Here is a 22,861-nt window from a genome sequence, read left to right as displayed (position 1 = left end):
TTACATACTCTCTTCAATACTGCCCCAGATAGCGAGGGTGACATACACCCCTAACCTTCTAGGCCTCTCTCACCTTTCACCTAAATAAACTCCAATCTCCTTAGTGTGGCATTCAAGGTCATCTAGAGGCATCATCCGAGCCTTCCTTGTGCAGGTCATATACTGGCCTGCAAAACTGATCTAATTACAAGTCAGTTACCTCTTCTCTACCTGGAATGCCCACACCCATCTCCCCAGGTCAAAATCCTTCCTCCTTCAAGGCCTGGATGGAGCTCAGGTGGCACTGAAGGCCATTTCTGCCGTTCTGCCCAGTCAGGTGGTAACCCATAGATGAGCTCTTGACTTGCTCGCTCTCCTGCATTCCAGATGCCTGTCTCCCCTGCCTGTGCTCACCTACTTTCTTCCCCCAGTCCCCTTGCCTCTGACCAACCCTATCCGCCTGGCAGTCCCGGTTCTTAGTTACCCAGCACCAGGTCCAGGACCCCCTTGGACCCTCTCCCCTACACCATAGGACCTTTCTGGTCAGCCTGGGACTCTGCATGTTTGATAAGCTCCTCGATGATGCTGACACTAAAGTCTGAGAATGGCTGCCTCCTCTCCAAGACCAGTCCCTTCACGTCTCTGGGCTGCCGGAGTTGCCTCCCAACAGGTCTCCTCTAGCCTTTCCCCTACCAACCCATCCTGGGATTGCACACAGCTTCCATCTGGCTCAGCTACATTTGAGCTTCCTAAAGCACATCAGTGCCCACACCACTGCCAGATCCAAATTCTCTCAGGCCAGCTCTCTCTGGAAGACCCCCAAAACTCAGCAGGTAGCCATCTGCCAAAAAACAAACACATCAGCAGAGTCTGCCTACCCAAGCCTTGGGTCCCTGGCTGGTTTCTCCCAACCACATCACCCACTACTTCTTGATTTTTGCTGGGTGTGCTCTAGGCATCCTTTGTTTATGCTGCTCTTTCTACCTAGAATGCACCCACCCAACTTTGCCTGTATTATCTGAGCCTCTACACATACACACACACACACACACACACACACACACACACACACACACACTCACTCCCAAAGCCTGCTCAGATCTCCTCCTGTCAGGGCTCTTTGTCTTATAGTATAAGACCAATAATGACCAACATTTGTGATCCCCGTGGGCCAGGCTCTGTACTAGATTCTTCTCATTTTACCATTGAATCCTGATAGCAACCTTATGAAATAAATATCATTGTTATCCCATTTTAGAGATGAAGACACTGAGGCTCAGAGAGAGTATGTAACATGCTTAAGATGACAGCTGGGACTGTTAACTGCTAGGCCTTATCACTGCCATCTGTAAACAACTTGAGTGCAAAGCTTGCATCACTCTTTTCTTCCCACTTTTCCCATGCCTAACAGAAAAAGTGACTCTATTTGTAACCTTGGCAGTGTGTCAAGTCCTTCAGATCTTTAGAGACAGAAAGTGGGTTAGTGATTACCTAGGGCTGAGCCAGGGATAAGGAGTAACTTTTGGGAATGATGAAAATGTTCTAAACTTAGATTGTGGTGTTGCACAACTCGATATATTAAAAACCTCTGAATGGGTGAATTTTAAGGTATGCATGTTATATCTTAGTAAAGACAGATGTATTGTTTAATGTTCTTTAATTTTAGAGAGAGGGGAAAGGAGGAGGAGGCGGAGGTGGAGGGAGGGGGAGAGAGAGAGAGAGAGAGAGAGAGAGAGAGAGAGAAAGAGAAACACCAATGTGAGAAACATCAATCAATTGCCTCCTGCCTACATCCCAACTGGGAATGGAACCTGCAACCTGGGTATGTAACCCAGAATCAAACCGGGACCTTTTGGTGCACAGAACACTGAACCAATTGAGCCACACTGACCAGAGCAAGATAGATGTAATTTTTAAAAGTCCTTCAGACACAATTCCCCTTTAAGGAAGTTGAATCTGGAACTGCTGTTACCAGGAATTTCTCTCCCTAGATGTTTCTGGAGCCCACACTACCCGATTTGCATCAAAAACACTCACAGTAGCCAGCTCCCTTGAGATTGCCCTCCCACCCACCATGTGCAGAGCACTTCTGTTCATTTGTCCTGCACCTGCCTTCACGTTTTCAAGGAAGGCTCATCGGTCGTGTGGTGGCTGCATCCTTGGACACCATGGCACCTGACCTCTGGGGTCTCTTCTCCTGCTGGCCTTCACCATTTTGTGGACTCCCAGTTCTGTGACCCTGTGCCCATAGTGATCTTGGACTGCCGCTGCAGGCCCCTGAAAGGGGACAATATTGGGAAGGTACAGGAGAGGAGAGAGGGAAGGCCAGAGGGCCTAACAGTCCTTCCCAGGATCCCCCTCCAATCTCTAGCCCAGAAGCCCTGGGGCAGGCAGCTGGAAGTTGCCATTTCCCTCACTAAATGCCCTTGTTGTCACCCCATGCCCCTAGATCCCCAGACACATGGACACGGGACACCCATCCATCTGAGGGACGTTTAATGTAGCTTCGGTTCAAGGTATAAAACACAGGGCAGGTGCTAACCCCAGGAAAGTCACCTGCCACCCTGTCAGCCCCCAGAGCAGTGGAGCAGTGGCCCTGGCTCCATTCCTGTTTGGGAAATGTCAAAGTAGTCAGTGTCTCCCTTCCTTAGAAAACCAGACCCAAGGACCTGAAAGGTCCAGAGTTGGACACAGAGCAGCAGAGCCTCAGAGTGACCCTGGCTAAAAAGCAGCCCTGACCTGAAGCCTGGCCTAGCTCCATGGCCTTAGTCCTGGAAAAGGAGGCGCTATTACCCCAATAACTGGCAGCAAACGGAAGGAGATAAAGCAAGAAGTGAAGACAGAGTCCCAATGCCCTAAAAAAAATTGGTTATAGGTAGCTGACGTAACAGGGCAGCAAAGCCCGAGGTTGAGACCTGCTCCACCTCCAACCCAAGCCCTCTGAGGACCAGCCCCTTGAGGAACCTCATTGCCACTGTCCTTGAGCTGGTGCTATGGAGGGGATGGAGGGCAGGAATGGCCAGTGTCCGCTGAGGAATGATGCCCTTGCACTGGGGGCAGGAAACTGCCTAACGTGACCCCAGGAAGACCCTCTGGGGAAGGGACATCAGCAATCCAAGACTCTGGGCCCGGTCCCTAGCTCTGGACTGGGTCTTGAGCCAGGGTTAGGGTCTCACCAAAAGGGGAGGTGGCAGGCGTTAGAAGCAGCGGTGGTGGTGAAAAGGACCCCTTTACGGACCAGCCCAGGAGACCCTTCTGACCTGCCCTTAAGGAGCCCAGTTGCTACTTCAGTCCAGGCCCCTCTAAATGTCAGGCTGAGTGGGCTCCTCTGCCCTTTGTGCGGGGACTTCCCACAGGGACTCCAGCCTCCTGCTCCCCCTCGAGTCCCTGGGCTACAGCCGGCCTCCTCTGTTGAACTGGATGCACCAGTGAGAGCTGGCAGTGCCTGGGCTAAGATGCGACCGGTCCTCATGTTGCATGAGGGGCTGCAGCTCCTGTTGCCGGGGGAGGTCAGCGCTGCTCTCACTGCGAGAGCGGCCAGCCTTGGCCAGGCTCGGGGGAAAGGCGAAGCTAGGGCGCGGGTCAAGAGGGGCCTGGGGCTCTTCAGCAGCCAGCGGGCAGGGAGGCAGACGCGTCACAGTTGGGGCCTGGGTGCAGGACGGGGATGCCAGGCTCTCCAGGGATGAGATGCTCTGGTTCCAGCCCTTCTGCATGTCCACGGGCACGATCTTGGTGGTTTCCGAGGATACGTAGACCACCAGGTCCCCCTGCCCACTCTTCCAGGGTAGCTCCTTCTCTGCACAGGTTGGAGACGGGGGGATGATACGTGGACTCGGACACACCTCAAGGCTCCCTGGGAACAGAGAATACACACACACTCAGTACCAACACAATGGAATTCTCAAATCTACATTTTCATCAATAAATTCAGTCCACAGTTGCCATATTACATCCACTTGTGTGATCATTTGATGAATGCCTTGCTGAAGGGAAGCTCCACAGCTGGTTTTTACTCTTCACTGTATCCCCAACACCTAGCACAGGGCTGGGCACATAGTAGTTGCTCAACAAATACCCTTTGAAAAATGAAAGTAACTAAAGCAAGAGAAAGCATGAGCCAGGCAGGAAAAAAGCCCCATCAGTAATCAGCTCTCACCCGACTAGCAGTCTCCTGCCAAGCCCCATCCCAGGGTGAGATGGCAGCGAGGGTGAGGAAGATCTCAGGGCTCCAGCCAAAGGCTTTGCTGCTGGGAGCCCTGTCTGAGCACCCACCACAGCCCTCTGGTGGGACAAAGCCCAGGAGTGTGAGCTCATACAAACCTAATAGCAGACTAAAGCCGTGCCAAAAAGGAAGTGCCAGAGCACAGAGGACATGAGCTGAAAGTCCCAGAATGCTGGCAGCCAGGATGGAAGGCTCAGCCCCTGTAGGACAGGAAGTCTGAGGTTCTGAAAGAGGAAACCTGGGAAAGAAGCTCTCTGGCCAATGTCAAGTACAATACCTTGCAGATCAATATGTGTCTGCTCATTGATAAAGTCCTGAGCAGCCCAATAAACTAAACTAGATTGAGTATATTATAAAATGTACTGATGCTGTGATTGAAAATAAAACTGCCTCCCTGGAGAGACCTGAAATAGTACATTTTAACAACCACAATGAAATTAAAACAACAAAAACTTTCAGTGTTCACCTTTGGACACTAGGGAACTAACTCATGGTCTGAAAACTGATAAACAAAAGGGAACAAATTAAGCATTTATCCATCCTTTCCTGTATGAACTATATCGCAAAGTAACTAAGTAATTGATGAGAGGAAGTTGCTCAATAATACAGACCCCCCCCCAAAAAAAAATAAATATAGCATATCACCATTGTGCAACCCCCAGTGAAATGTTGGATCTGGTCGTGATCATCAGTGGCTGCTAAGACCAGTCGATGAAAAGCTGACAGGGAACTTGATAATGGAGGGTTCAGGGTAATAGCATCTGAACCCAGTGGTCAATGTTAACTTCACAAAAGGACGACTGGATGGTATGTTCCTGATGTGTTGCAATAGGAAGTACACCAATACCACCTATAAAATATTTTTACCAAAAATTTAAAACTGAAATCTGATCTAGATGTAATTACCAGTTTAGAGGAAATATAAGATAGCTGAGAAAATGAGACAGAGTCTAGATACACAAAGTTAGAGAAGTTGCAGGAGAACATACAGGAAGAAGGGGTCAAAGGGTGGCCAGGAACCACTCAATGAATGAAATAAATCCTTTTGTTTTTAAAGATTTTTACCAATAAAAATAAGTAAAGGAAATATAAGGGACAGTGAAAGATATTAAATGACACTTTTGGGATGCAATTAACAAAATCCCGACAAGGAAAGACTATGGAACAAAATAACCAGATTATTTCAATAAATACATTCCAAGGGGGGAAAAGGTAGGTGGCAGAGGTTTGGGAGAACCTATAAAAACTTGACACCATTGACATGTTGGCACAGATCCTTCTCTGTTGTGGGGGCTGGCCTGTGCATTGTAGGATGTTTAGCACCACCCCTGGCCTCCGCCCACTCAATGCAAGTACACCCCTCCAGTCATCACAACCCAAAATCTCTCCAGACATTACCAAATGTCTTCTAAAGGCAAAAATCCCTCCACCACCACCACCCCCCCACTTGAGAATCATTGCTAAACGTTAAAAAAGGCTTTTCGACTAAATGCAGTATGTGGGCCTTGTCTGGATTTTTATTTGAAGAAATCTGTAAAAAACAAATATTAAGACAATCAGGGAATTTTGAACATTGACTGGATATTTGATAACCACGATTTAAAATTTGATCATTGTATTATGGTTGTATCTTTAAAGAAGAATCCTCATCTTTTAGAGATACATGCTGGAGTGTTTATTGATGAAGTGATATGATATTGGAGATTTGCTTCAAAAGAACCCATTGAGCCCATCCAGTATGGCTCAATGGTTGAACGTCAACCCATGAACCAGGAGGTCATAGTTCGATTCCTGGTCAGGGCACATGCCCGGGTTACAGGCTTGATCCCCAGTGTGGGGCATGCAGGAGACAGCCGATCAATGATTCTCTCTCATCATTGATGTTTTTATCTCTCTCCCCCTCTCCCTTCCTCTCTATGAAATCAATAAAAAATATATATTTTTTAAAAGAATCCAGTGAATAATGATGATATAGATGAAATAAGATTGGTTAGAAGTAGGTAATTCTTGAAGCTGGGTAACAGATCAATGGGAGTTCATTTTACCATTTTATCTAATGTATATTTTGAAATTTTCTATAATAAAAAATTTTTTAAAGACACTTGAGGGTGCTTGAGCCAACTGGCAGTGATATTTATGAGTGGGTTAGTTCTCCACATACGGAAACAAGAAAATAGTGTTTTTTAGCCACAATAATCCCATTTCTATGAATTCAGGCTCCTACCTCCAGAAAGGCTGCCACCCTCAACAGGGGCTCTACCTGAGGGCAGGTGTGCTGAGCATGGGTCACAACAGAGCCAGGTATTAGCTTGTCACCTCATGTTCCTCCCCAGACTATAAAGGGAGGCAGCATGGCAGTGAAAAGGCTGTGGGCTTTGGAGTCAAATTCTGGACCTACTGTGGGATACTGGACAAGTCCCAAGTTCTGGTTCTCTGAGCTGTTTCCCCATCTTGGTTGTTGTGAGGGTTGAATCAAATCATGTCCGTCAGGTGTCTGATATAAAGGCGATGCTCAGTAAATGCCGGTTGGTGAATAAATGAGTGAATGGGGAAAGGGAGTTGTCTGGGGTAGAGACCGTGAGTGAAAAGGGAGAGGCCAACTGCACAGCTCAGCTTGCTCCAGAGGAGAGGGAGGCAGGGAGGACGCCCTTACCTGAGACCTTGCCCTCTTGCAGAACCTCACTGGTGGCCCGAGCCACAAAGATGATCCCCTCGTCGTCCTTCTCCGTCTCAGAACTGTCGCTCTCCTCCTCCTCCTCCTCAGACTCCACGGTTAAGATCACAGCAGCTGGAGAGGGACAAGAGCTGAGTTGGATGGCAAGCCCAGCACCTGCCTCTTGGTACTGCACAAGCCAGTTCCTTCTCCACCCAAGCAGAGCCCACAGCTGGCAGAGGCACCTGCTTCTCCTCTGGCTGCTTCAGCACTGGCCTAGGGGATGGGTGCTTGCAAGGAAGGGAAGTGGAGCTACAGATCCCAAGGAGGCAAACTGGGCAAGCAGAGTCCTCAGAGGAAGCCATCAGGGAAGTCACACTCTTTCCCATCTTCTCCTCTCAGCCCCAGGTCCCATCAATTGAAAACATGAGCATTTGGCCCGGCTGGTATGACTTAGTGGGTTGAGCATCATCCCATGTACCAAGAGGTCCCAGGTTCAATTCCTATCTTTCTCTCCCTCTCCCTTCCTCTCTATCTAAAAATCAATAAAAACATTAAAAGAAAAAAACATGAGCATTTGGAGAACTGGAAGGCCCATCAATGTTCAGCTCATACTGGTTTTGCAGATGGGACACTGCCCCATCCTTCAAGGCTCAGACCAAGCTCTCCCCTTCTCCATGACACCTTTTCCAAGTCCTCAGGGCCTGTAACCTGTGGTTAGCTATCAGATACCCCGTCACGAGTCCTATATAATGAAAGCCTAATATGCTAAGTGTCCGACCGTTCATTCAACCATTCGACCAGTCACTATGATGCGCACTGACCACCAGGAGGGCAGACGCTCCGACTGGTAGGTTAGCTTGCTGCTGGGGTCTGGCCGATCAGGACTGGGCGAGACAGGCCGGAGCCCTCCCGAGGTCCCTTCCTGGCAGGCCAACCTCCCGCAGTCCCTCCCCAGCCTGCTGGCCCAGATTGGCCTGATCGGGACTGAGCGAGACTGCCCTGTTCGCCCCAATCACCCCGATCGGGGACTGGGCAAGCCGGGGCTGGACATGCCCTGGAGCCCTCCCACAGTACTTCCCTGGCCCTCATCATGCACCGGTGGGGTCCCTTGGCCTGGCCTGCACCCTCTCAGAATCTGGGACCCCTCGGGGGATGTCGGAGCCGGTTTCGGCCTGATCCCCACAGGCCAGGCCGAGGGACCCCACCAGTGCACGAATCCCGTGCACCAGGCTTCTAGTAGTCTAATAACTGCTTTTAACACATCCAGCTTTAAAATCAAGTGTGCCCATCTAGTGCCTGAAGGGAAGCACCCCAGCTCTTGCACTGAATACAGCACAGAGTAGATCCTCTGGGATTCTGGCTGATGGGTCCCTGCCCTTTCCCTACCCCTCCCATCCTCAGCCTCCCTCTCCCCCCACTCCCTGCTTGCCTGTGTCCCGAAAGCCCAGGTCTCCAGGAGATTTCCCATTTGTAGCTGCAGTGTTAGCCACACCATTCTTCTAAGAAGCAAGAAAAAAAACCTAAGCCTCTGGTCCTGGCTCCAACCCCAAACCTGTTGTCTTCCCGACATAGCAGGGGATGGAATCTGTGTCAATCCCAGTGGTTCCACCATCCCTGGGCCCCCCAGGCACATGTGGAGTCTGAGTAACCCATACCCCAGTCTGGGCTGAATTAGGGGCTTATGCAGTTGCCCCCTCCAAGGAATCTGCCTTTCTCCTGCTCATTTCATTTCTGGTAGGAAGTCCTGCTGCCTCCCAGCAGGTGACTGCATGGCCAACAGGCTGATCTCCCTCTGAAGGCCTCACCTTGCCCTTTGGGGGCTCCAGGAAGATGCAAAAGGGAACCCAGACTGCTGCTGCCACTAAGTCCCTGAGTGTTATCCAACTAGGGGTCTCCCTGGGCTGGACTCCAACACTTAGGAGGCTCAAAACTGCATGTGTCAACCTCCAGCCCCAAACAGAGGTCCTAAAGAAAGCACGTGCCTTCTTGCAGCCAGCCTTGCGGGGTCGTGGCTTGCTCTTGGTGAAGCAGATGTTGTGCTTGGTGGACTTGAAGGACTCCAGCCGCCGCTTCATGTTCTGCTGGAAGACCTCCTTGTCCTGCCGCTCCTGCGCGTCGTCCAGGATGAAGTGGCGGCTGCAGCTGGCTTTGTACTGGCAATGACAGCCCCACCCTGCCATGAGGCTGGGTGCCTTGGCCTCCCACAGGAATCCCAGGCCACAGCCCCATGGTCACCAGAGGCCCTGCCAGCCCAGTTTTTCAAGAACAAAACAAAAAAATATAATAGGAATCCAGCCAGTCTGTATCTTCAGTTCACTGGGGAAAAACTTTCCTTTATCCTAGAACCTATTCCCCCAAATCTGGTTTCCCCTCTCCATTACTGCCCTTCCCCAATTCTCTCTGATTTAAAGTGACCAGAAGCAGGGGGTTCCTGTGAGACCATGGGGGACACTTCTTTCTTTGCACCTCCAGTTATGAACCTGTCCACTTGCCTGGCTCACACGCCCCCTTCTGGCTACACAGGATTCTCTCTCCAGGTGGAACTCTCCAGCTAGCCATTCTTACAACCACCTCCATGATACCTCAGGCAGCACTTTGAACTCCCATATCTCTCTCCTGACACCCCGAACCCTCTCAGTCCAACAACCACCCGTGCCCAGTTCAGGACTAATCCCATCAACTGCTCCTTCCAACTCCTTCTCATAAAAACCCACTACACACTCGCCTCAGACTGCCCCCATCTCTGCCCTTGGCTCTGGCAGTCTTTTCATTCTCTAGTGGTAATCTCCCAAGTACTTCCACCATGTTCCAGATCATCTTGCCTTGCCTCCCATTCCCAGTCTGTCCCCTTTCCTATACCTCACATTTCCTGCTTCCCTGAACCAATTCTAAGAGCTCCCTGCAAGTCTCCCATCTGCCCTCCTCTACATACTCACCCAGAGGTGCCCCTCTCTCGGGGGTAAAGGGAGGGGTCCTTGCTCTCCAACCCAGCCTCCACTTTGCTCAGCTCACTCCTTGCTGCCTCCATCAGTTCCCTGCTCCTACTTCTCCCTCTCCTGCTTCTTCAATCCCTCCCTCACCACTGCCCCCTTACCTCCTTGAAAAAAACTTTTCCATTGACTCCACTGCCTCCCATTTGCTGCCAGACTTTTATACTTTGATTGACACTTTCCCTCATACCCATTATTCCCTTAAATACCAGAAATACAACTTCAGGGTCTGCAACTCCCCAGTGCTACCTTCTACTGGTCACTATGCCATGACCCCTAGTTAAGCGCTGGCCTGACCTCTGTGCAGCATCCAGTCCCACTTCTGCCCCAGGCGTCCAGCACACCAGCTGCTACTCCCTCTCTCTCCCCCTTTGCTGCCCCCCCTTCTTTTCCTCCATGTGCATTCCTAACAGTGTTGTCCTTGGCCTTCCTCCGTCCCTTCTAAATACTCTCCCCAGCAAACGTATCCATTCTTTCAGCTTCAGTTAGCCCAGGGAAAGAGATCTGTGGTTAACACCAGCCATCAGACTAGCTGCATTTGAATCACCAAGGGGAGGTATTAAACACAGAGATTCTTGCCTGGAAGTATGGCTCAGTGATTAAGGTTCGACCTAGGAACCAGGAGGTCATGGTTCGATTCCTGGTCAGGGCACATGCCCAGGTTGTGGGCTCAATCACCAGTAGGGGTATGCAAGAGGCAGCCAATCAATGATTTTCATCACTGATGTTTCTATTTCTCTCTCCCTTCCTCTCTAAAATCAATAAAAAATATATATTTTTAAATTTAAACACACAGCTTCTTCATTGCATTTCATACTACAGAATCAGAATCTGCAGGAGGTGAAGTCAGGAATGTGTATTCCAGCAAGCTCCCCAGGGGATTCTGATGTAGCCAAGTGAGGAAACCTGTGATAAAGACTGCTTCCAAATCTATCTGCAGCCCTTATCTCTCTCTTAAACTATAATCTTACATTTCTAACTGCATACTAGACACTCCTGTCTCTCCTTGATGATATTTCTGTGGAGAACACGAGGAATTATGTATTATGTTATGGTATAACTAAGCGGATTCAGAACTGGTTGAGTAACCATACCCCAAAAATGCTTGATCCATGTCAGTTTGGAGGAAAGTCTTTAGTAGGATGCCACAGGGCTCTGTCCTCAGCTCTATCCTGTTCAACATTTTTATGTTGACTTGGATGAATACAGAGTTAACAGGCTTAGCAAATTTTCATAAGATGTGAATCTGAGCGGATATTTGGTGGCAGACATGGGATCCAAACGATGGAATGATGGGCTAAATCAAATAAGATGACATTTAACAGGGATAAGCACAATCTTACTCCAGTTTCTTTTTTTTAAATTACGCAAGAACAGGTTGGACAGACCCCACTGACCAATCTTACACACACACACATCCATAGACAACCAATCATTATGTACATCCTGATGTGATAGGTAAGAAACACATAGCATACTTATTGAATGTTCCTGGAATATGACCACGCCTCTCGACTTAACTACCAGGAAGCATAGAGGACGGAGGAACAAATTAAAAACCACCACTGAAATATAATCAGCAAAATCTGTAAAATGGAAAATTCTCTGAGACAAAGTATCTAGTTTCTTCAATCAATAAATAACAAGGGGATAAAAGGAGGAAGAAGGAAATATTATAGATTTTTTTAAAATAAAGAGACAAATTTACCAAATGCAATGTGTGGACTTTATTTGGATCCTGATTTAAACAAACCATCTGGAAAAAGATATTTAGGAACACCGGATATTTGATGTGAGAAGGAATTATTGTTAACTATTATAAGTGATAATGGTAGTATGTTGTGTGTTAAGAGATACTGAAATATTTAGAGATGATATATGATACGATATGATATGATATGTTATGATATGATATGATATTATGGAATTTGCTTTGCGACAAAGTGTGGATGGGGTGTGGGGGTCCAGAATATAAGATTAAATAATGCATTGATAATTACTGGAGCTGGGTGATAGATAAATGAGTGATTTTATTCTCTCTAGTTTTGTGGATGAATGAAATTTTCCATTAGAAAAAGTAAACAAGACCGGCAGGCATGTCTCAGTGGTTGAGCATTGGCTTATGAACCCATAGGTCATGGTTCGATTCCCAGTCAAGGCTTGATCCCCAGTAGATAGGGGTATGCAAGAGGCAGCCAATCAATGATTCTCTCTCATTATTGATGTTTCCATGTCTCTCCCTCTCCCTTCCTTTCTAAAATCAATATGTATATATATTTTTTAAGTAAACAAAATAAATTAGATGAGATAGGGTTAAACACCCACTGAAGAAGACACTGGGGTTTGTCTGATTGTAAGGACAATATGGGGCTGCAGGGTGGTGAGCCAAAGCTGGAGGGATTCTGGGCTACAAGAAAAGAATGGCAAGTTCTAGAACTAGAAAGGTAAGAGAGGCTCCATGCCCTGCCACAACTAATGGCAGCTAGAATTGCACCTTCCATTGTGGGCCTGTTTCTATGACCAGAGAAGACACAGCAGGAAGAAGAAATGCTGGCCTCAGGGCAGAAGGCCTGTGGAAGGGAACTGCCTTGAAACCTTTGAAAATATATTCTGCAGCGCTGCGGGGAGTTAAATCAGGACCAGTGGGAGCAAGTTAAAAGGAGGCCAATTCTGTCTCAATGGTAGAAACAGCCTTGACTGTTAAAACTGCCAGAAATGGTAACAGCTGGCTTCCCATTTCAGGAAAGTTCAAGGTAATGGCTTGCTGCCCCCTTCTGGGGCTGTGACAGGTTCCCTCCAGGATGAGGATGGGCCTTTCTAGCCCCCAAACTTCACAACCTGCACCGGACTAACTCACATTACCTAAAATGGATGTCTGCCTTCCCCGTGCTAAGCTGGTCCTGCAGGCTTTTTCAGCACTCCTGCTTCTGTCTGTGACTGACCCCGTCAAGCCCTCTGTTCTCGATCTCCTTTTCTCCCCTCCAGGGCCAATCACCCAGTCCTATGCTCCTCTCCCTCCCACCACCCAGCTCTGTTGCACTCCAGCCTCCTGACTAACTCACTCAGCCTCTCAACTGGCTCACACAGCCTTTCAACTCACCCCCTCCTATGTGATCTGCATTCTGCTACCAGAGAAGACATCTTTAAACAGTGCTTGTATCAGACCAACCCTTACGCAAAAAAGAAAAGCTGAAAGTTATTACTGACGAGATGAAGCCCCCACTCTTCAATTGGGCATCTATAACTCACCACAGCTGGTGCCAACCATCTCTTGAGCCTGCGATCATGGCCTCCTCAGATCACCCTCACCCCCTCAGAACTCTTACTCCCTGGCTGCTCTCACCCTTCGGCGCGGCTTGTAGAGGCCTCCACAGAGCAGATGGTGCATCACAGCATCCTCACGGTCCCGGCCACTACGTACTGTGTCAATCACCTGCAGATCCAGACACGCTCCACTGCCACTCTCCCTCCTGCAAGAGGCAGGGCACGCACACGCTGGGGAAGGGCCCGGAGGCACAGGCCAGGGGAAGGGCAGAAGCCGAGGTGCTCACAGACTTTCCCAGAGGTGATTCAGAGAGAGGGCCCAATGGAGAGGAGCTTGAGGAAGGGGAAACAGGCTCAAGGACTTACAGCAGGTTGGTGACAGAGGTCTCTGCCACAGAATTTCGGCTGGGCATAGAGGGCAGCGTGAGCCCGGTGGAGGATAAGACGTGGCCTCCCTGGAGGGACCAAGAGAAAGGTCAGATGGCAATCAGATTGAACATGTCAGAGGGTAACAAAAAAAAATAACAATAGTTAACACACTCTGTTCTTTTGATGCTCAAGGTTCAACTTTACCTAATGAATCCTCAAAACTCTGTGGCACGGGCGCTCTTAGTTCCACTTTCTTACAGTTGAGGAAACTGAGGCTCAGAGAGTGTAAGTGACTTACCCAAGGTCACAAGCCTAGTGATAAGCATTGAACCACATTGGAGATGAGATAGGGTTGAACTGTCAACCAGAGTTTAGCTGATTCCCACCTTTCTCTGCTGTCGGCCAGACTCCGAATGTCAGCATCAGGCCAGGCTGGTTCCTGCAGCTGCCACTCCACAAGACCATTGAGTCTGCTAGGAATGCCTGACTTCCTGCTCAGGGCCTGTCTGCTGTCAGTCACCCCTTCCCGCCTTGCCCTCCTGGCCACCTGCTCACCCACCACAGGTTGCAGACCCACCTGGTCCACGAAGCTGATGGCATCCCGGATGTTGAGTCTGTAGTATACATCCCAGATCTGGTCCCGGATGCGGTAGGCTGACCGCCGCATCAGCAGCTGACTCAGGTACTTCTTGTCAAACTGCTCCCACCTACAGAGGATGCCAGGCCCGGCCCTGAGTGCCATTCCTATGGCCTGGCCAGCTGGCCCTTCCTCAAATGGGGCAGGGACACTACCAGTGCTGGCCTGGCTCTCTTCGTATGGGCCTCAGTCAGGAAAAATCTTGAAGCTAGTCATTGCTCTTATGGAAGTTAATTGTGTTATGGGAAAGCCTGCCACTAACTGAAGTTAGTACAAATAACTGTAAAACTGCAACCGTGACAAGAACTACAAAGAATAATTACTGAGAGTGATAGGGATTTGTCCTAGCAGGGAGGCCAGGGACAGCCTCCCCAAGGACTTGATGGCTGTGGTGAGATCTGAAGGATGAGCAGAGATTAAGCAGGTGAAAGGGAGGCGAGGCAATGTTCTAGCAGAGAGAACTGCATGTGTAAATGTCCCAGTGGCCAGGGTGGGAGAAGCATGGTAGGTCCTGAGGTTCTGAACCAGGATCCATGTAATTAACAGGCAGATGGTCAAAGACAGAACAGAGCACAATGAGGTGAAGTCCAGCAGGTGCCAGACCATGCAGGGCCAGGCAGGCCTCACTGGGGGGCCTTGTCTTATCCTGAGATACTGGGATGCCACTGAAGGGGTTCAGGCAGAGGTCACCCAGCCTGAGCCCGCTGTGTCCCTTCTCAGGAGCGTGGCACATCCCCCATTCTGCCCTGGCTGGTGGGGCTGCTGCTGCTGAAGGAGCCTCGGGGCAGCTCCCTCACCTGTCCCTCCAGTAGTGATAGCCATGGTGCCCCACAACGTCCTCCACTGCAGCCAGAATGTGGTCAAAAGTCTAGAAGGGGGGTGGGTAGGGGGACTGGATCAGGACTCTGCCCAAAATAGGAAAAGGGAAGGAGGGACAGGTGGAGGGATGGGGTTCTGGTACCCACGTGTTCATGCAGCTCCTGGTTCAGGGTAGGTTTGTGATGCTCACTCCTCTTCACTTTCAGCCACTTGACCAGTGGCTTGATGGTCAGGCCCTACAGACAGGCAGCAGGTGAGCCCTGCCCTACCTAGTTCCCTGATGTGTTTCCCTCCCCATAATTAGGCTTCAGCTTCTGTATCCTGACCTCAATGCATTCAAGGTCTGAGAAGGAAGGCCCTTGTACCCCTCCCCCAACAGGAAGAAGAGCCCCTATCCCAAAGGCTCCAGGCCTCCCCCAGGACCTGCCACACCCTCTCCCAACCAATCTTGTGGACTCTCCCACCTGCACGATGACTGTGAAGAAGACCACCACAATAGTAGTGGCCACAAAGTAGTCCTTGGCAGGGACCTTGGTCTTGTCCAGTAGGATGACGAGAGCGAAGGCCACAGCCCCCCGCAGGCCCCCATAGGACATCACCACCTGGTCAATCTTGTCCAGAGGGACCAGCCGGAACTGATTCAGCACCCACGTCTGCAGGACTACACCTACAGCAGGAGGGAGGCCAGTAGGAGCAGGGGATTGGGAGTGGAGCGCACTGGCAGTGGATGGCACCAAGTATCTGGGCTAAGGTCTGACAGGGGCTTGGAGGGGATAGCAACAAGGGAAGGCTTAGGAGTTGACAAGGACGTGGACTCAGATTGGGAGATGAGCTGGGGCTGGGGCAGGAAGGAGAGTGGGAAAGCAATACCGAGGGCTCGGAAGAACAGGATGAAGAAGAGAGTGCCCAGCACGAGCCCGGAGTCCCAGGCCCACTTAGAAGAGTCCACAGCTGAGATGCCAAGCAGCATGAAGATGACTGTCTCAGCGCAGCTGGCTAGAGTCTTCATTGTGTATTTGACAGTTGTGCGTGACTTATGGGAGATGTTGGCCTCCACATACTTCTTACAGCCCAGGCCACACATAGTCACCCTGGGAGAAGAATGGAGAGACAAGGCAAGTGAGAAGGGGTCGCAGGAGGCAAGTTCTGGGGTCTGAACATGCTACAGGAGAGGGTGCGGCCCATCACAGGATGTCACACTCTCCCGGCCAGGAGGCATGGAGACCGTCCAAGAATAGCTAGAGGTGGTCCTAGGATAAGGGTTCATATCTCCAGGCTTCCTGCTCAGTGCCTCTTGAAGGGGAAGGTAGGAGAAACATGCTCTGAATAGCACACTTTCTGAGGCACCTTTGGGACTGCTGTGGCAGTCCTGGAGGCAGATCCTGGAACATTACCTGAGGTTTATTGTCTCCCAAGGGGAGTTTGAGGCTCCCACTACCACAAGGGCTGAGGGGGACCGATGGACTCCTCAGGGCCCTGCATCGGTCCATATAAGGGCCAACCATCTCCAATGCCCCCTCCCACCTGCCTGCCTGCAAGTTCCCCAGGACTCACGCAAGAATGGCGGAGAGGGAGGCCATTTCAGCAGTGAGGTAGGCTGCATAGGCGAGGAGGAAGACCAGCAGTGGCTCGATGATGCGGACCCGCTTGGTGAAGCGTGTGGTCAGGGCCAGGAGGAAGGCAAAGACTAAGCCCACGGCTGCCCCGCCCAGACTGACCACAAACAGGGAGGCTGGGGGAGGAGTGGGTTGTCAGCAAGACCCCTGGACCAAACCCGGGCTGACAAGACTTCTGCCTGGCAGGGAGTGGAGGAGGATGCCCACTGCACTCCCTGGGGAGCAGGATCCCAAGAAAGACCCTCCTTCTTAGGTTCTCAGGGCCCATTTCTCCTTAAAGGAAGGAAGGGAATGAGGAGGCCTGAAAAACCTCCTCTGCCCTGATGCAGTGGGGACAGGAATGCAGCAACCCAGGGGAGGCAGACCTGCAGTGCCAGCTGAAAGTGGGGAGATACTGACCGACTCCCTTCAAGTAGTCAGTGGCCTGCACGTTGGCGGACCCCATCTCCACAAAGGAGTTGCAGACCTTGTACAGCACCTGAATGAGAAAGGGAGAGTCAGGAATGAGGGGAAGGCAGCAACTGGGACTGCTGGGAGAAGGTGAGCGCTAAGACTGTATGTCTTCCCCAGGGGACCTGTGGTGGGGGGAGGGTCTGAGCCTGCTCATACACCCAACTAGTCAGAGCGGGAGGCCCTGGGATCAGGAATGGCAGCCAGCTGAGCACTCTCACCACGGTGACTGCATCATTGAGCAGGGACTCGCCAAAGACGATGATAAAGAGAGTCTCGTTGACATGCACCTCCTCAAAGACAGCCAGCACAGCCACGGGGTCCACTGCTGAGATGAGGCTCCCGAACAGCAGGAAGTCCAGCAAGCCTGCCTGCACTCTAGGGGCTTTCAAGGGACAGATGGGGGACAGTAATTGGTGATGTACTGAGTCTCCTACTGCATTCCCTGTGACAAGCCCAAAGTCCACCCCAGTGTTAAAACAAGGACACCCAGAGAGAAACAAGGACACCCAGAGAGGACCTGGGATGATAGAGAGACTTAAGCCTAAGGCCTGGTTTTGCCACTCACCAGCTCTGTGATGTTGGCCCTGTCATTGTCACATGACCTCTTAGCCATGCCTCCTCCTGTGCCTACCTCACAAGACTGCTGCAAAAATCAACCTAAGAGACGGCTAAGAAAGCTCTATGTAACCTGAAAAGCTGAAGTGGCACCGACAATAAACACTGCAGCAGCAGTAATCATAACCACCAGCAGGTGGAAACTGGCTGCTGACTGGCTTTATTAGGGAGAACAAAAGAGCGTGCTTTCTCCCACACCTGTGGTTCTCAGACTAAGGGATGTGACCCTCCCAATTCTCAGCAGGAGGGAGAGAGGCTATCCATCTATGAGGCCTGAATATAGTATGAAAGGCACCACAGGTGAAACTTGAACATGTCAAGTCTCTGTAAGCCTGTTTCCTCATGTATCTATTGGGAATAACAGTATTTTCCCCACAAAGTTAGCCAGTGCCTAATGCATTAAAAGTACCCTATTATTAAGATTACTATTAATATCACGGTCTCATGTCCTCCCTTTCTTACAGCTCACTGAAAGGTCCCAGGTTCGATTCCGGTCAAGGGCATGTACCTGGGTTGCGGGCACGTCCCCAGTAGGGGATGTGCAGGAGGCAGCTGATCGATGTTTCTCTCTCATCGATGTTTCTAACTCTCTATCTCTCTCCCTTCCTCTCTGTGGAAAATCAATAAAAATATATATATATAAAAAAAAGATTACTATTAATATCACGGTCTCATGTCCTCCCTTTTTTACAGCTCAGGGAGTTCACTGACCCATTAGGAAAACCAGGTTGGAGTCCTCAAGTGAAAATTGCAAACTTTTCCTTGCACCTTGGAAGAAGGCTAAATTACCAACATTCAGAGTTGAATGAATTGGGGCAGAGGGGGGCTGCAGGAAATGAGGAAGCAGGGAGAGGAAGAAGGGAGCAGGTCACAGCAGCCTGAATGCAAAGAGCCTCAGTAAAATGGACCTCTCCTGCTAATCTTAGACCTGATATCAAATAAGTTTAAGGGCCTCCATTTCTTCATCCATTAAATGGGATAAATTATACCTCAACAGGGCTGCTATAATGAGTCAGTGGGATAAGTAAAGAGAACACCCAGTGTAGTATCTTGCATTTTGTGAATGTATACTATGTAGTTATTAAAAATAATAATATGAGTCAGGATGGTAAGCCCTCAAAGGAATGGTGAACTGTGCCTCCGGGGAACAGGGCTGGCAAGTGGCAGAATGGTAACAGGGTAGGAGGCAGCAGAGTGGTGACACAGGCTTCCTATCCACGGCAGCCCACACACAGCTGGGAGTCAGGTCCCTGATTATCTGTCATGTTGTAGGAGCCCAGATTCAACTGGCAAAGACCTAAATGAAGGCTTGAGGGCCCATCTGGAGCAATGCCTTACACTCCAGGTGGGAGGGACCCAAGATGGAGCTCTCCAGTATGGCTCTTGCCAACATGGATCTCCAAAGCTGGAGGAGAAAAGAGCTGGGTGATGAGTCTGGCAAAGCCTCCCTCTGCCAGCTCAGGTCTAAAGAGTCACTCACCCACAAGTCCAGCCTGCTGCAGGCCCCAGAGGGCAGCACCTGTTGTGAAGGCATTCCAGAGTGTGCCCACCACGGCATAGGTGAGGATGGCACCTAAGTTGTCAAAGAGCAGCCGGCTAGGCATGAAATAGCCTGAGTCTAGCACGATAGGAGGCAGAAGGAAAAGGAAGAAGGTGCCTGGCTCCAGCTGGTACTCAGCTTTCTTGGCCACAGCCAAGACAATGCCTCCAAGCACCAGTCCCAGTAAAATCAGCAGGCAGCTCTCAGGGACCACGGACGTCACCTTCCGAGACAAGTGAAACACTGCAATGCAAGAAGAGGGCCAGAAGTTTCAGCTCACAGGACAGACACACACACACACACACACACACACACACACACACTGGCCTATAACCTCCCAATCTTAGAAGGTTATCCAAGGTCAGGACCCCTGACCCTGGGACCAAGGAAGGAGAAAAGAAATGCAGGTTAGATCCCCAACCTTCCAGGCTACAAAATTGTCTATTTCTTGGTGCTCCTACCATGGTAACCTAGACCCATGGTCGGCAAACTGCGGCTCGCGAACCACATGCGGCTTTTTGGCCCCTTGAGTGTGGCTCTTCTTAAGCTTTAGAAGTACCCTAATTAAGTTAATAACAATGTACCTACCTATATAGGCTCTCAAAAGAAATTTCAATCGTTGTACTATTGATATTTGGCTCTGTTGACTAATGAGTTTGCCGACCACTGACCTAGACCATTGCTTGATTTTTCCATTTCCAGAATTCCCCCTCCTCACCACTTCATTTTCAGGGGACCTCACCTTTCTCTGATTTCCCTTATTCATCATCATTATTTGAACCTCAGCAAATGCTACTCAATATACTTTTATGTATAACATAGGTGTAAAAATCAGGGCCTCGCCCTGACCAGTTCGGCTCAGTGGCTAGAGCGTCGGCCTGTGGACTGAAGAGTCCCAGGTTCGATTCCGGTCAAGGGCATGTACCTTGGTTTTGGGCACATCCCCAGTAGGGGTGTGCAGGAGGCAGCTGATCGATGTTTCTCTCTCATGGATGTTTCCAACTCTCTATCCCTCTCCCTTCCTTTCTGTAAAAAATCAATAAAATATATATTTTTTTAAAAATCAGGGCCTCTGGAGCCAGGCTGCTTGGGTCCAAAGCCTGGCTCCTGTATTTACTAGTTCTGTGACTTTGGTGGAGCAAATAACTTCACTTCTATGACTTTCAGTTTTCTCAAGAATAAAATGGGAATAAAAACAGTAATGATCTCATAGAACTGTTGTGAGTTTTAAATATGACAATCTACTATATTCATTATAGTAAGCACTCAATAAATGTTACCTATTATTACATTACTGTGTCCTGTCTCCCTAACTAGACCATAATGAATATTATACCTCCTAGGAGCACTATGCTAGTCCAATGTGCTTTTCATTAAAAGGCTCACCAAGGACTCAGCAGTTTAAAAAGTATTGAGTTTAACAATCAGAAGATCTCCAATTCTTCTGTCTCTATCACTTTCTAATTGTGTGATCTCAAGCATATTATTTAATTTATCTGAACTTCAATTTCTTCTCCTATAATATGGGGGAAATACCCATTACACAGGGTGAGGATAAAATGATATAGTGGGAACGTGCCTAGTAAGATGTTGGATAAACAGCTGGTTCTCAAATGTTAATTAAATATGACTCTGGCCCAGCCAGGTGTAGCTCAGCGGTTGAGCGTCACCCCAGGAACCAAGAGGTCACGGGTTCGATTCCCGGTCAGGGGATATGCCCAGGTTTCGGGCACGATCCCCAGTGGGGCGTGCAGGAGGCAGCCAATCAATGATTCCCTCTCATCATTGATGTTTCTATCTCTCTATCCCTCTCCCTTCCTCTCTGAAATCAATAAAAATATATTAAAAAAATAAACAATAAACATGACTCTGGGGCAAAATAATAACAGATCTGTCTCTAGGAAAAGAGAAGGTGGTATGAAATGGGAGTCAAGAATGGGGTTTGCTGAAAAGTTCCACGTCTACCTTTGCCTCTAAAATAAGTTCTCTCGGCTTTCTGTTGGTCCCTGGGGCCATGAGTGAACACCTCTCCCCATGCAATCCCTTGGGGTGGTGGGTAGTGGGGTAGGCCTCCATGTTAGCCTGTGTGAGATTCAATGCCAAGACAGTGCCCTTTGGGAGCCGCTCCCCCAAAGGACCTAGGGCAGTGCCTGGCACATAGTGGGATCTACATAAAGATTGTTGAGCCTGGCCAGTGTGGCTCAGCTGTTGAACATCAACCCAGGAACCAAGAGGTCACTGGTTCAATTCTGGTCAGGGCACATGCTAGGGTTGCAAGCTCAACCCCCAGTAGGGGGCGTGCAGGAGGCAGCTGATGGATGATGTTCCTCTCTCATTGATGTTTCTATCTCTCTATCACTCTCCCTTCCTCTCTTTATAAAAAAACAACAACAATAAAGCATTTTCTTTAAAAGATTTGTTGAATAAAGGGTGCGGGGGGATTCTCCTAGCAATGAAGCTGGAGGAGGGTATCCCAGAACATTCTGCTTATCTTTCGCCTCCTCGCTTTTTTTTTTTCACTGATGCAATGGAGGCTCTCTTCTCCTACCTCCAGAGGAGGTGTCATCCAATCTAGGAAAAGCACTATGATTTATGGGGGAAACTACAGTCATTGCCATAAGCCTAAGTAAGACAGGAACTCTCCTACAGCTCACAAACTTCTCAGCAAACCCCATTCTTGGCTCCCAAATCTGAGGCTCCTCTCACCTTGCTCTCATTGCTGCCAGGCCCTAAGCTAACTTCCATCATAGATCTCCCACAGGCTACCTTTGGTTCCCCCTTCTCTTCTCCTCTAGGAACCCCATTCCATTCTCATCTCCAGAGCATGCATCAACCCCAGCAAGTCAATACCCATCACCAAAGCCTGTTCTCTGACAGAACTAGGCTCCCTGACAGCATTTCAGGCCCCATTTTCCATTATCAATGGGCTGCCACAGCAGAGTGGGGAGTTCTTCAGTTCCTGCCCAGCCTCCCTCCTCTCAGCAGTGTCCCTGGGGGAGGAGGGGGCAAATTCTAGTCTATGTGATTCCTACATGTACTGGTGAGATTGGAGTACAGACTGTGCCAGCATAGATGGGGAGCGAGTAGCAACACAGCTATAATTAGTCACCCCCACAGCACAGTCTGAACAACAGGGAAAGGGAGGAGGGTCTCTGGTGAAAGGAGGGACCACTGGCTGCTCCGAAGTAGGGAGGAGGGGACAGGGGCTAAGGAAAGCTGCACTATTCAAGGAAAGGGTTCTGAAGCATAACCTTCAATGTTGTGTAGACTGAAGGAGGTCGGGTGTAGGGAAGCAGCTAGTGCTGGCAGCACAGAATCAGGCCCCAATCAATGGAAGTTCCTTATGCCCTGAAGTGGGAAGAGACTGCAGACCTGAACTGGAAGGGCTGGGGAGGGGTCCCACAGCTAGGCACAAGGAGACCTCTTTCGGGGACTAGAGGGAAAGTGACAGTTTAGATTCCCGAAAGAGTGGGACACTTGGACCTGGTCTCCAGGGACCAGGATGCCTGGGTTTCCCCCAAGAACACCACCCCCTCAATGTCCCCTCGCGTCCTCACCACTGCCAGCGGTTTCTGGGTGGCTGGGGACTGGTGGAGAAGGGAGACCTGAGGGCTGACTGCAAGGGAAAGAGGGGCGTAGAGAGGGCAAAGGAGTCCAGGGATGGGGACGTAGAGAGCTAGGGCAACCCCGGGAAAAGGCAA

The 22,861-nt window shown here is 49.8% G+C and overlaps 1 protein-coding gene across 3 annotated transcripts; it reads right to left on the bottom strand.

Annotated features, from left to right (window-relative positions):
- Positions 1 to 2,458: 2,458 nt before the first annotated feature.
- Positions 2,459 to 19,423, bottom strand: SLC9A5 (solute carrier family 9 member A5). Of its 3 annotated transcripts, none has more exons than XM_023763113.1 (15): positions 19,101 to 19,423; positions 17,224 to 17,387; positions 16,952 to 17,030; positions 16,491 to 16,668; positions 15,807 to 16,027; positions 15,401 to 15,603; positions 15,083 to 15,172; positions 14,915 to 14,985; positions 14,058 to 14,187; positions 13,478 to 13,566; positions 13,191 to 13,317; positions 8,840 to 9,010; positions 8,287 to 8,356; positions 6,855 to 6,989; positions 2,459 to 3,832 (listed from the first exon to the last, which is right to left on the bottom strand). In XM_023763113.1, exons 1-15 carry the CDS (start codon positions 19,222 to 19,224, stop codon positions 3,372 to 3,374), a joined length of 2,313 nt encoding a protein of 770 aa, XP_023618881.1. In that variant the 5' UTR covers positions 19,225 to 19,423; the 3' UTR covers positions 2,459 to 3,371. The 3 variants fall into 3 exon arrangements, with proteins under 3 accessions (XP_023618881.1, XP_023618883.1, XP_023618882.1); XM_023763115.1 differs by having other exon boundaries at positions 16,491 to 16,582; XM_023763114.1 differs by having other exon boundaries at positions 16,491 to 16,533; positions 19,101 to 19,347.
- Positions 19,424 to 22,861: the final 3,438 nt, after the last annotated feature.

The sequence above is a fragment of the Myotis lucifugus genome, unplaced genomic scaffold (assembly GCF_000147115.1).
Source record: "Myotis lucifugus unplaced genomic scaffold, Myoluc2.0 scaffold_274, whole genome shotgun sequence".
Classification (NCBI taxonomy): Eukaryota; Metazoa; Chordata; class Mammalia; order Chiroptera; family Vespertilionidae; genus Myotis; species Myotis lucifugus.
Note: the sequence above shows the minus strand (reverse complement) of the source record. Positions and strands in the feature narration are given on the sequence as shown.